Source organism: Phocoena sinus, chromosome 16, assembly GCF_008692025.1.
Source record: "Phocoena sinus isolate mPhoSin1 chromosome 16, mPhoSin1.pri, whole genome shotgun sequence".
Classification (NCBI taxonomy): domain Eukaryota; kingdom Metazoa; phylum Chordata; class Mammalia; order Artiodactyla; family Phocoenidae; genus Phocoena; species Phocoena sinus.
In genome coordinates, this window is record NC_045778.1 from 60,402,355 (window position 1) to 60,415,802 (window position 13,448).

Consider the following 13,448-nt stretch of genomic DNA (forward strand, 5'->3'; position numbering starts at 1 on the left):
GCGGGGCGACCGACTTTCGGAATCGCCTGCAAGCCCTGGCGCCAGCCGGGCCTGTGCTGCGCCGACATGTCCGGAGGGTCAGCCAGGAGCCTGGGGAAGGGTGAGGCCTGCCCGCCGCGATCCGCGGCGACCCTCAGACGTGTGTCGGGGCCAGGGCCTGGGGGCTGGGGTGCTCCGGAGCGGAGCCACGCAGGAGGTCTTACACCCGCGGGAAACTGGCCAGGCCCGGGGGGCGGCGGGAGGCTGAGAGTCCCCGCTGCTGTCGGGGTTGTAACCGCCTCCGCTTCTCCCCGCAGGAAGCGCGCCCCCGGGGCAGGTCCCCGAGGGCCTGATTCGCGTCTACAGTATGAGGTTCTGCCCGTTCGCCAAGAGGACGCTCCTGGTCCTGAAGGCCAAGGGAATTGGGTGAGGATCAAGGCGCTGGCCGCTCCCGGAGCCAGCCAGGAACCAACAGCTGCGGGAAGAGCGGGCGGAAATCTTCGATAGGGTCTCCGCAGCTTCCTTTACTACAAAATACATCAGCCTTTTTTTGGGGGGAGGGGGGGGACAGAGAAAGTTATGAACCCTATCCTCGGGGGGCGGGAGGAATGCCACAGACACCACCAGTCTAGGACACCCCGTTTAGATTAACCATTTTATGGATCAGAAAAGCTGAGGCTCCAGTAAAGTTAGTGGCATGCAGAGATCCCTCGAATGGTAACCACAGGCAGCTCTTTTAGCTCTGGCAGACCCCTGAGTTCTGCTGTACTTCCTTCTCTATCACCCCGCTTCTTTCATGTCCTGTTTATATTGTTTGCTGTTATTCTGAGGCTATAGTCCCTTCCTGAATAGTCGGTAATTTGCCCCCTTGAAGAGTCCAGACCTTGACCCTCCTCTGGACAGAGTGCTGAGTTAACTGTACTGTGAATATTCCTATAGATTGGGTTGTTGGTTGAGTGAAATAAAGTGTTTATGCCTAAAAATTCAGACTTTGGGGAAGCCTCACTGAAACTATTAAGGTGATTGACATATGGGTTATCCACAGGAAATATGCAAGTCATTGGCTTTTCCCTGAGCTGAATAGCCATTGAACCGCCTCCCTTCCAATGACCTTTGGAATCTGTTGAACAGACATTAGATACCTGTAGTGTGGAAGTTTAAAACAAAGCCCCCATGACAAAGAAATTTTCCATGTATGTGCTTAGAATTTGTAAACTAATTTTAGTCTTCTTGGGGGAGAATTAAGCAGGCAATTCTTTTCTCTAAAAAAATAAGTAAGATATATTCTAAAGAAAAAAAACTAATTATCTTTGAATTAGTCATCACTTCAGTAGGATTTGCATCTTATTTTGGATGAAACAGATTGTGAACACATAGCAAAGTATTCAATAGTAACATTTATCAAAACATTATTTTATCCAACTCTTGTAATGTTTACTGTATTAGTCAGGATTCTTTTATTGCATTTAAGAGATATCCATTTCAGCTGGATTGAAAAAAGACATATCTTGTGCTCATACAATTGAAAAGTCCAGGAGCAAGACACAGCTGGATCTGGGGCCACAAAGTCCTGGGTTAGTGCCCTTCTGGAACTCTGGGTTGAAAACAACCATATCTTATTGGGACAGTTTCCCAAAGGAAAATTGCAGTGATTTTACATAAAAGTGTGTGTATGGAGGGTGAAGGGTGTAACAGCTGCCAGGCAGTGCGAACAACAGAGGTCTGCTATGTTTATGGATCAGTTTTGAGTCCCAGAAGGCTTTGCTTAGAGAGGTACTAGATTTTACCACATGATAGAATTTACTAAAGCATGGTTTTCTCTAAAAGGTGCATCTTCCAACTTGTTGCAGCAGATATGTTGCCTTGTTGGCTCACCATGCCAGGTTAGCAAAATGCATGTGTGTTCTGAGAACTTTCTTTATGACAAAAGCCCAGGATTTACCTTTTCTTTTCATACTATAAAATTTCAGAAATGTTGATAATTTCTTAGCAGGGAACGTCATTTTTCTTGCAGTGGCTTGTATCTGAAGTGTCCGGTAATCTGACAGCACACGAACATTTTCGTACATACACACAGATGCCAGTGTTCAATCTGGCTGTTCCTTTGTTTCCATGGGGGGAGGGATTGCATATTTAAATCGTCAAGATAATGCTGTTGTAGCTAGCTGCTGAGGTGGATGAGGAAATAGGAAACAAAAGGTGCTGGGTATATTACTTTTGAGTAGCTAATCTGTTCTATTGAACACTCATCCAGTTTTTTTTTTTTTTTTTTTTACTCATCCAGTTTTGACAATGATATGGACCTGGCTTTAACGATTATATGAAACTTTCTTTTCTCTTATTTCCCCTAAAATCTCTTAGGCAAGATACAAGTTAGTTCTAAAAACAATCTTAATATAGCCTGGACTTCACCTGTTTTTCACACTTAGTGTGATTTACCCATGTAACATTTTAAAAAAAGTATCAAGGCATGGAGATTTAATCTGAAAGTTTATTTCGTGGATGGATTTTTTGGATTCCCTAATATTCTTGAAAAAAGTGAGGAACTTTCTATTAAAATTAGCAAAAGGAATTGAATTTTATCATTGATTCTCATACAATGGAGTGGTGGGGTGTGGAGAAACTCAATTAGTTGGCTCATATATTTTTACAATTAAGATACTTCTTAGTCCCAAATGGAGTATCTAATTGACAATCTTGAAGCATTTCCACTTATTTATTCAACAAATGTGTACTGAGTACCTATCTGAAAATGTTTATATTTCTTCATAGCATTTAAATCTACTTATAACTTTGCTGATTTACATGTTGGTTTCTGAATATGACCAAGACACACAAGATCCCTGCTTTCATGGAGCTTACATTCTAGGGAAGTGACATAACAAACGTAATTAAGTAAGCAAAGTAATTTCAGTTACATATTATCAGTACAATGAAGAAAGTAATTCAAGAAATATAAAAAAGGCCGGTGTGGGGTTTCCCTGGTGGCGCAGTGGTTGAGAGTCCGCCTGCCGATGCAGGGGACACGGGTTCGTGCCCCGGTCTGGGAAGATCCCGCGTGCCGCGGAGTGGCTAGGCCCGTGAGCCATGGCCGCTGAGCCTGCGCATCCGGAACCTGTGCCCTGCAACAGGAGAGGCCACAGCAGTGAGAGGCCTGCGTACCGCAAAAAAAAAAAAAAAAAGGCCAGTGTGGCAAGATCATAATGACTAAAGGAAAAGTCATAGGAAGCAGATGTGACAGGTAAGCTGGGGCCAGATCAAGGGGTTTAGAGTTTATCCTCATTGCAATGAGGAGCAAGCGAGAGGCTGTAAGTAAGCAGGAGGGTGGCCTCATCCAATTTACTTTTGTGTGTGGAGAATGGACCGTAGGGAGGTCACAGTGGAAGCGGAGGGGCTGGTGGGACTATTGTAGAGGTCCAGGTGGCAGATGACATCTTAGATGAGGTGGCAGTGTTAAAGTTGAGAAGTGGATGAAGCCAGAATGTGATTCGAAGGTCTAGCTGACAGGTCTTGCTGATCCTTTGATTTGAGGAAGAGGTGGCAGGGGGAAGGAATCAAGGCCAAGCTGACTCTGAAATTTCGGGTCTGACCAGCTAAGTGGATGATAAGACCAATGAGGCTTTATTCAGGAGTACAAGAAAAATGTTACTCTCTTCATTGTCTTCTATGTGTTTTTCAGGCATGAAGTCATTAACATCAACCTAAAAAATAAGCCTGAGTGGTTCTTCAAGAAGAATCCCTTCGGCCTGGTGCCAGTTCTGGAAAACAGTCAGGGTCAAGTGATCTACGAATCTGCCATCACTTGTGAGTACCTGGATGAAGCATATCCAGGAAAGAAGCTGTTGCCAGATGACCCCTATGAGAAAGCTTGCCAAAAGATGGTCTTTGAGTTGTTTTCTAAGGTGTGTGTTCAAGAAATTTCAGCTCCTATATAACACCTTTGTTTTTTAAGCTAAATCACTGCTGTCACTGATGGTTCAGTGATTTGGGTGGGGAAGACAAACAGCATTATGCTCTTGTCTGCTTGGACATGTCCTACGAGCCCTTTCATGGTCCAGATCCTGTTAACTTCCCAAAGTTACACCTCTCCACTCTTCTCCTAACACTTTATATTCCTGTCATGCTGAATGTTTTTATTTTTCCCAAACTTGCCACCTTCTTCTCAACTCTTGCTGGAAGACTCTTCCCCCTTCTCACTTTGCCTGGTTGTCTCCAAGTCCTCTTTCCTGTACGGTCTGCACTCCTGTATGTGCAGAACGTGAGGATGCTGAGGGCCCGCTATACTATGCTGTTTTATAAAGGACTTGTGTATCAGCGGATTTTGGTATCTGCTGGGGGCCCTGGAACCAATCCTTCAAGGAACCAAGGGACAACAGCCTTTGCTCAGATACCTTTGTCTTCTAGAAGCTTGTCCGGGCTGGGTTAGTGCCCAGCTCTGTGTGCCCACGTGTGCTAACTTTCCCCTGTGGGGACTGCCGTCTTCTTGCCTGTTTGTTGTACCAGGGCTGTGAGCTCCTTGAGGGTGAGGGCCGTGTTTCCATCACTGTTGGCCCACTGCCTAGGCTTGTGACCAGCCCTTCCTAGTTATGTGATGGTGAGCTAGTTGCTTATTAGTTTACCTCTGTGCCTCAGCTCATGTGTAAAATGAGTATAGTAATTGATCCCATCCCATTGATAAAAATCAGTTAATATAAAACACCTAGAGTCCAACAGATGGTAGATACTCAATGTTAGCTCTTGTTGTTCTAGCCACATTGTCTAGTTGTGAGCACCTTCTGTGTGTTGGCAATAGCTCCTTGTGGACTGAGTAAATGGCATTCCTATAGGAGAACTGTCTGTGTCTTAATTAGCATCAATGTTAAATCAAACATTTGGGTGAGTTCAAACAATTAGTATTAACACAGAAATGACCAACAGTAGACAATGCGAATAGCATGGCCAGGTTATATCTCTATAATTCTGTTACTTTTGTCAGGATATATCTCAGCACAATAAGAAACATCTTATCTCTAGGGAAAGAAGTGGTTAGAGAAATATCCAGAAGGTGAGACTTGTAGGGAGAACATTTTCTTAAAGGAGACATTGCAAAGGGAAGTCAATGGGGAAGGAAGAGGGAGTTGTCTGGCTTAGCAGAACGAAAGAATACTAGAGATGGTTGCCATCAAAGATGATGGACAGGGAATATGGCATTTACAAGAAAGATGTTGGAGAATTTTTAAAAACAGTAACGAGATTCATTGTACTGTCCAGAAAGAAAATGAGCTAACAGCTGGAGATGCCCACCATTACTTCCCTCACACTTAGGGAAGAGGTGGCCTTAAGCACTATTATGACACCACCCTCCTGGCCCCAGTTCAGCAAACCAGAAATGCCCCCACCTGCATCCACAGCCAAATCATCTTCTCTCCTGGGAACTTGGAAATGAGACACAGAGACTAAGACAATAAAAGTGTTGAGGTTTTAGAGGTGTATGTATATACCATTGGAGACAACAAATCAAAGTCACACAAAAAAAGAATTTTTAAGGAATCAGAAATTAAGAGCATTGCAAAGGGATTTGACATTTGGAAAATAACAAGGAGCAGACATTTAAGGAGAAGCAGAGATGAAAGACCAGGCAGGCCCGGATGGAAACGCAGAAGGAAGGGCTGCCTGCACACCTTCAGTTCCAATGACGGCAAGCTGTACCCTGGGATGGATGGGCTTTCAGGACATTCTCCTGTATTTTTACAAGTGCCTGTTTACTTCCACTGGACGAGTGGACTTTTGTCTCTTGCAGTGAGACAGTACCAAAGACCGAGCATTAAAACACAAACCTTCTACCACAAGCATGAAAGCATCTGACAGGACACCTGTCAAGTCTTCAGGTCATCAACCACTTTGAACTGTCTTCTCATGCCCTCCCCAAGATAGAAATCAGGAAAATCCCCTTCCCAGCTCCCTTTGCAGCTGGGGCCAAGGTCTGGACCTAGGCTTTTCCTCTCAGACACACACATGGTAGGGTTCAATTCAGAAATGAGCCATGTGGGGAAACAGGCTTGGTGTGGGGCGCTGGTTCTACTGGTGAGGGTGGCTGGTGGCAGAGCTCCTGGCTTTCAGGAGCTGCGGTGGTTGCCAGGTTGAATTCCAGAGTGGCATTGGTTACCTCAGAGTCCAACTTCTGGCAGCGGCACAGACTAGCATCCAGTGCTCGGTTCACTGGTGGCAGTGGGTGCTTCCCATCAGGTCAGTTCCCAGCATGATTCTGAAATGTTCCAGACCTGTTTGTTCAGCCTCTCAACAATTCTATGAGCCACTCAGTGTCTTTTTAGGACATTTTTGACCCAAGCTCACCAATCGGCTTCTCTTATTTGCAGCTTATAAAATCCTGACCAGTACAGCATCTAAGGCAACAAAACTGTTTTTAAGATCAGTACCCGACCTCTGTGAGCAAAGGAATTGGTGTACTTTTGAAGTTTCTAGAACATCCTGACACTGGGTCTATGAGGGTTCTATGGCGCTTTTATATGAGGGGGCTGGTGTAGTTAGCGTCACACTGATAAACTAAGAAATTACTCTCTGTCTAGGTACCACCTTTGTTATTAAGCTTTCTTAGAAGGCAAAATAAGGAAGACTGCTCTGGCCTGAAAGAAGAATTGCATAAAGAATTCAGCAAGCTAGAGGAGGTAATTAACCCCTTCTCCTTGATTTTTATTGAAGTGATACGTTGTATCTGCTGTCACCTTCTACTCTTTTCTTCATACTCCCATTTCCAAAATCACTTTAATTAGCAATAATACCAAATAGGAAATTTTAGTTTACAACAGATAGCAGCTGTAAGCTGTTGTGTTTAAGATACAAACCAAAACACCTAATAATGGTTTGTCATGGGCTTGCTTTTAAAACATTTTATCGCACTGACATGAAAATATCACGGAAAAATTTCACCCACATTTCCAGTTTTTCACCTGTTATTTTTCCATGTTTGTTTTCAGTCCTTGAACATATATATTTTATATATATATAAATTTATTTATTTTTGGCTGAGTTGGGTCTCTGCTGCTGTGCACGGACTTTATCTAGTTGCAGCGAGCGGGGGCTACTCTTCATTGTGGTGTGCGGGCTTCTCATTGTGGTGGTTTCTCTTGCTGCGGAGCACGGGCTCTAGGCGCGCGGGCTCAGTAGTTGTGGCTCGTGGGCTCTAGAGCGCAGGCTCAGTAGTTGTGGCGCACAGACTTAGTTGCTCCGCGACATGTGGGATCTTCCCTTCCCAGACCAGGGCTTGAACCCGTGTCCCCTGCATTGGCAGGTGGATTCTTAACCACTGCACCACCAGGAAAGCCCAGTCCTTGAACATATATTAAAAAGTAAACATAACTGTAATCAGAGTATAAGTCATTGTGTTCTTTTTCCCACTTACTATTATATAATAAACTTACATAAACATATAAAAAGAAATAAAATCGGGCTTCCTGGTGGCGCAGTGGTTGAGAGTCCACCTGCCAATGCAGGGGACACAGGTTCGTGCCCCGGTCCGGGAAGATCCCACATGCCGCGGAGCGGCTGGGCCCGTGAGCTATGGCCACTGAGCCTGTGCATCTGGAGCCTGTGCTCTGCAATGGGAGAGGCCACAGCAGTGAGAGGCCCGCGTACCGCAAAAAAAAAAAAAGAAAGAAAATTACTTGCATAAAAACTTAAATAAAATTATATTAAAATGTTTATTATATAATAAACATTTCCCACAAGAGTTTGCCATTAGTCAGAGAGACATTTGGGGAAGCCCAGATGTGTTTTTACCTGCTTTGCGGAAGAGCTGCCATTTGGACCTGTATATGGAATCATCATCCTCCATTCACTCAACCTTAGGTTTTTCCTGAGAGAAGATACAGTCCTGTCTTGTATGGGAATCCATCCTAACCTTTTATCGTTAAGTATGAACTTTGCTGGAGATTTTTTCAGAAACCTTTTTTTTTATTAAGAAAGTTCTATTACTAGTTTTCTAATTTTAAAAAAAGTCATGAATGAGTATTGGATTTTTACTGTTTTGTTTGCATCTATTAGATCTACTGAAATGTTCATTGAACTTTTTCCCTTTAATCTGGTGAATATATATGGTGGCACTGACAGATTTTTCTGGTGTTGAACCATGCCAGTATTACTGTGTAAAACCTACTTGTTTTCAGTGGATTTTCATATATACTTTAGAATTAGTTGATATTTAAATGATTTTTGCATATTTGTTCGTAAAGAAGATTATTTTGTTATCATATCTTTATTTGGTTTTTATATCAAGGCTACTGTAACCTCATAAAATGCGTTGGCTTACTTTCTCTGGATTTCTAAGATCTGAAATCATTTGATAGGGTTTGGCTATTTCTTTAAAACATTTGAGTCTGGTGTCTTTTATGGGGGTGGAGTTTAATAGTACAGTTTCCTTAATGTTAATTGATTTTCAGGATTTTTATATTCTTTCTTGAATCAGGTTTTGTTTTTGTTTTTGTTTTATTTTTGGCCACACCACATGCCGTGGGGGATCTTAAGTTCCCTGACCAGGGATCGAACCCACGCCTCCTGCACTGGAAGGCAGAGTCTTAAACCACTGGACCGCCAGGGAATCAGTTTTCACATATAGGGACATGAAGATAATCATGTTTCCTGATTTCAAGTAATCTCTACGTACAACTGCAGTTGACTCTTGAACAAGGTGAAGGTTGAAGGTACCAGCCCCTGGAGCAGTAGAACATCCACATACTACCTGCTAAATTTGGGGTTAGTTGGGGGACATATAATTTTCTTCCCATCTGAGTTCACAGAACTCCAGGTTAAGGACTCACACTTTATAGTGAGTGGTACCATTTCCATGTTTCAGGCTGCTGAGAGGGCATTTCCTTCTGAGTGAAACTATCATACTTATTTTATTTATGCATAATATTACCAGGCGCTACAGTTTAAGGACAACCGCAAACAATAGTCATTCATTGTACAATACTGAGTGCCTAATAATTGCAAGGCACTCTGCTGGACAGCATGGGAGGTAGAAGGTGAGATGCGGTCCATACTGCTCAGATGATTAGTTTGGTGGTAGACCAAAGACAAATACTCAGATAGGTATAAATGTTCTATCTTCAATGCAGAATGTTACAACGGCCCTAAGAAAAACTATGGATGTTTTATAAAATGGTTTGGTGTTGATTAGCCAGATGATATTCTCAGTTCTTCTGTTCGCAAAACCATACCAGTTCACCTTCTTAAATTTCAGAATCACAGTATTTGTGTTTGGTTTTCAAATAATTTTAGTTGGCATCTGTTTAGCAGTTAATCTAGTTATTTCCAATATATTTTAAGTAATTTTTTTATTGAAGTATGCAGAGATTTACCCAAAGCATAAGAGTACAGCTTGGTGAATTTTTTACAAAGTGAACACAGCCATGATACTAGCATCCATATCTAGAAACAGAATATTACTTTTGGATGGTTTTTGTACTTTATACAAATGGAATCATATAATATGCACTCTTTGGGGTCCGGCTTCTTTCATACAATATCAGGTTTCTGAGGTTCATCTATATTGTGTGTAGTTCATTCCTATTCTTTGTATAGTGTTCCAATGTATGACTCCTGTACAATTTATCCATTTTAGTCCTGATAGACAGTAAACATTTCCACTTTGGGGATGTAACAAATAGTGCTTCAGTGAACATTCTTATACCTATCTTTTGGTGAACATATGTTCACATTTCTAAGGAATATAATTACTGGGTTATACAGTATGCATGAACTCAGCTTTAGTAGGTACTGTTAAAACATGGTTGTACCAAATTATTGATACATTCCTATCAGCAGTAGATCCACACCCTTACTAAGTTTGTCTTGTTCATTTTAGCCATTCTGATGGATGTGAAGTGGTATGACATTTTGGTTCTAATTTGCATTTCCCTGATGACTAATGTAGTTGAGCACCTTTTCAAATGGTTATTGGCCATTTTGACCTCCTCTTTTGTGAAGTCCAAGTCTTGCCCAGTTTTCTGATGGGTTTTCTGCCTTTTCTCTTTTTGATTCCCAGGAGTTCTTTCTATATTCTGAATACCAGTCCTTTGTTGGATATATCTATTACAAAGATCATGTACTCTGTAGCTTGTTTTATTTTTCTCCATTTTCCAGTTTATTTTATTGACCGTTTTGCTTCATCCCAAACCAAGAGATTCTAAAGCTTAAACTAATCAGACAAAAAGCCAACTTGAATATGTCAGGGTTAAACCTGCTGCTCTCACTTTCTTAACTCTTGCCTTCATCATTTCTTTTGATGAATCTTACCAGATGCACAAATAACAAGTACTCTTATGCTGTTTAATGTTCAGGTTCTGACTAATAAGAAGACAACCTTCTTTGGTGGCAGTTCTCTTTCTATGATTGATTACCTCATCTGGCCCTGGTTTGAATGGCTGGTAGCCCTGGAGTTAAATGAGTAAGATATTTGAATATTTTGTGCTTAATTTAGGATAATGATAACTAAAATAGTATATACTAACCTTTTTTTATGAACAAAAATTAACATATCTCATTCAACTGGCATGAATGGGAGCAAGCAGACAGGAGGAGACTTGGACTTTCCAGGGCATGTCCTATACCTACACTCACCATTTTTCATCCTTGGGGCCGGTAGGGGTGGGGAGTTCTGTGACATGTAGTAAAATGTTTTAAAAGTAATTACTCCTTCCCTCCTGGTTAAAAATCCATAAGGATGTGCATTTTCATAAGGATTTCAGGAAGGAGTGTATGACCAATGCTACCTCCCATTTACCATCAAGAGTCCCACACTATTTTCCAAACTGTGTTTCGAAGTTTGGCAGCGACCTTGCCTTACTGCCAATTCTTCGAGCTTAGAGCTATTAAGGGTTACTTTTAGTCACAATCTGACCATAGAATAACAAATATATAACATTCTTGGTTGTCTTTCATGTCCGTTTGGACAAGTTCTCATGCTAACTGAGCAAGTCACTTCACTCTAGTCTTAGATTCCTCTTCATAAAACAAGGACCTCTACAATATCTTCCAAATCTCATATTCAATGATTGCATGCATCTTAAATAAGTATTTTTAAAGAACTATTTTTAAAAGAGGAAAACAATATGAAACTGCAGAGTGGTAATAATGATATATAGGAGAATTGGCAATGCCTTCCTACTTAGCCTTGCTCACACCTTCATTCTTTCCATCTCCCACAGGTATGTAAACCACACTCCAAATCTTAAGCTCTGGATGGAAGCCATGATGAAAGATCCTGCAGTATCATCCCTCTTCATTGATCCAAAAGCCTTTCAAGGTTTCTTAGATCTCTACTTGCAGAACAACCTCGAGGCCTGTGACTATGGGCTCTGAAGGGGACAGGATATATCGGATAATATATCGGTTCACTAATATGAATAACATGCTTTTATTTTACCAAGTGCTCTCATGTCTCACTGGATCACCTTCTCTGATTTGACACTATGGCCTTACAGTGGGCTTTCCTCAAGTCCCTCCTGCAGAAATGTAAACACATTTCCTGTCTCAGGACGCTCAAAGGATGCTAAGGGTTCTATCACAGTCCATGCTGAAAACCTCTAAATCACCTCTAGTGAGAGCTGAACTTCAATCTGGATTTCTAACTGCCCATAGGACATTTCCACTTGGATACCGTGTTGTCATTTCAAGAGATGCCCTTTCAAGTTTGTCTTCTGGGTTCTGAGTTAAGAACTTTTCAATTCCTCATTCTTTCCTTTCCATCACTGACTCAATTTTACACCTTTCTTCTTACTGTTGTTGCCATTGAAGTCCAGACCCACGTCACCTCTAAGCCAGGTGACTAGGTGGTCTCCTGTTTGTTCTCCCAGTCTCCAGTCACTAACCCCTTCAAATCCTTCCTACCAAATCTTACGCTGGGCACATAGAATGTGTCCCATATATGTAAGTGAATACTGTGAAGACCACCTCCATCAGTTCAGTATATAAGGCTGGATTTCATTCTACAGATGATCCAACTAAGGTCCTGAGGTTAAGTGAGGCCTTAAGACGCTGGCATAAAGTTCTGGGTAAACACACCCAGCACAGGGCTCTTGTATCAGAACTAGGGGGCGGGCTGTCGACCTGCCCAGTACAGTCTAGTTTCCTGTCCTTATTCTTAAACGTAAGAGCGTGTTAACAGTCACCTAAGGCTCACCCCTGGATTTCCGATTCGGTAGGGTGGGCCAGGGAGTTCACATTTGAAATGAGTCTTCCGCCCCATGGTGATGCAGGCGACCAGGGGGCCGCACCCTGAGAGGCAGCTGAGAATTGGTTGACTTCACAAACGGCCTCCAGCCGTCCACCTCGGCCGCCACCAACGCCCAGGCTCCGGGCGGACCCAACTCTGCCGCCGTTCGCCTGCCCCACCCGGGGCAGGCTGCGGGCAGACTTCGGTCGGATGTACTCCAGGCGACTCAGGTGACATGACCAGCCACTACCTGGCTCCCACTTTGGCCAGCCACAGACACCCGTGAGGACCCAAGACTCCGGGACCCAGGAGCCTGTAACGCGGCCGCCCATTGGCTCAGCTTGGCACTGCGAGGCCGGGGCACATACAAAGGCTTGGAAGATTGGCTGAAGCTCCGGGCGCCGCGGCCAATTGGCGGATAGGATCGCGTTCTAGGGGGCGGTTTCCGCCTGGGCCCCGCCTCTTCCTGCGGCTCTCTTTCTCCCCATCCGGTTCCGTCGGACGCGCACCTGGAGGTGCCTCGGACCCGTCTCTCTTTTCACCTGCGCCGGGTGGGTTGCTGCTGCCTGCATAGCATTTGAAGGGACGAGGGGTTAGAGGTCAATTTTGAATTTTTCACGAATTTGGGAACCCAGAATAGGATTGCCAACTTTTAATTTTGCGTAACCGTTTTAAAAGAAAGTTCAACTACTTCACCAAAGTTTCATCAGAGATTTTATCATCAAAAAAAAAAAAAAAAAAGCGCAAGGGCTATAATCTGAGAGTAAGGAACAGGTCTTTAAAGCGAATACCTTTAACTTAAAGGGGAAAAAAAAGTCATTAAATTGTTCTCGTTTTCTGATTTGACTGGAGACAAGTAAAGACGACCCCATATCACTAATTGTCAGCCCTGCATTGGGCACCACTAATTTAGCTACATTATAGGGCACTGACAGACAGGGGCATTTGGTCCCCAGGAATGTTCTTTCTTGTCAGAACTATGGGTCTTCCCTGCAACATTAAAATAATAAAAATAATAGCTAACGGTTGCTACGTATTAAATGCTTCTCATCCATAGTCTGAATTACTTCAACCCAGACCATACAATGTGTTGGTACCATTAGGTCTGAATTACAGATGAGAACATCAGGGCATGGAAAGTTGCTGTGATTTGTCCAGGGTCGACCAGTAAATGTTGAAGAGGTGATTTAAACCCAGCCTGAACTCTTTTAACAGTCATTCAGACCATTCTTAAAATAAGCGTTTAAATATGCCTCTG

At 42.9% G+C, this 13,448-nt stretch overlaps 2 protein-coding genes across 2 annotated transcripts in view; both read left to right on the forward strand.

The window, feature by feature from the left end:
* GSTO1 (glutathione S-transferase omega 1) lies at window positions 1–12,996 on the forward strand. The gene is made up of 6 exons (XM_032608666.1): window positions 1–100; window positions 297–405; window positions 3,659–3,881; window positions 6,546–6,644; window positions 10,317–10,423; window positions 11,184–12,996. Exons 1-6 carry the CDS (start codon window positions 67–69, stop codon window positions 11,335–11,337), a joined length of 726 nt encoding a protein of 241 aa, XP_032464557.1. The 5' UTR covers window positions 1–66; the 3' UTR covers window positions 11,338–12,996.
* Window positions 12,668–13,448, forward strand: part of LOC116741718 (glutathione S-transferase omega-2-like) — a 22,310-nt gene continuing 21,529 nt past the window's right edge. The window contains exon 1 of the mRNA XM_032608668.1: window positions 12,668–12,741. The gene's annotated coding sequence lies outside the window, so the exon portion shown is untranslated. The remainder of the gene's footprint in view (window positions 12,742–13,448) is intronic.

Coding starts and splice junctions, on each gene's coding strand:
- GSTO1 (XM_032608666.1), top strand. CDS start 67: ATGTCCGGAGGGTCAGCCAGGAGCCTGGGGAAGG. Junction 6,645..10,316: donor AATTCAGCAAGCTAGAGGAG/GTAATTAACCCC, acceptor TTTAATGTTCAG/GTTCTGACTAATAAGAAGAC. Junction 10,424..11,183: donor GTAGCCCTGGAGTTAAATGA/GTAAGATATTTG, acceptor CATCTCCCACAG/GTATGTAAACCACACTCCAA.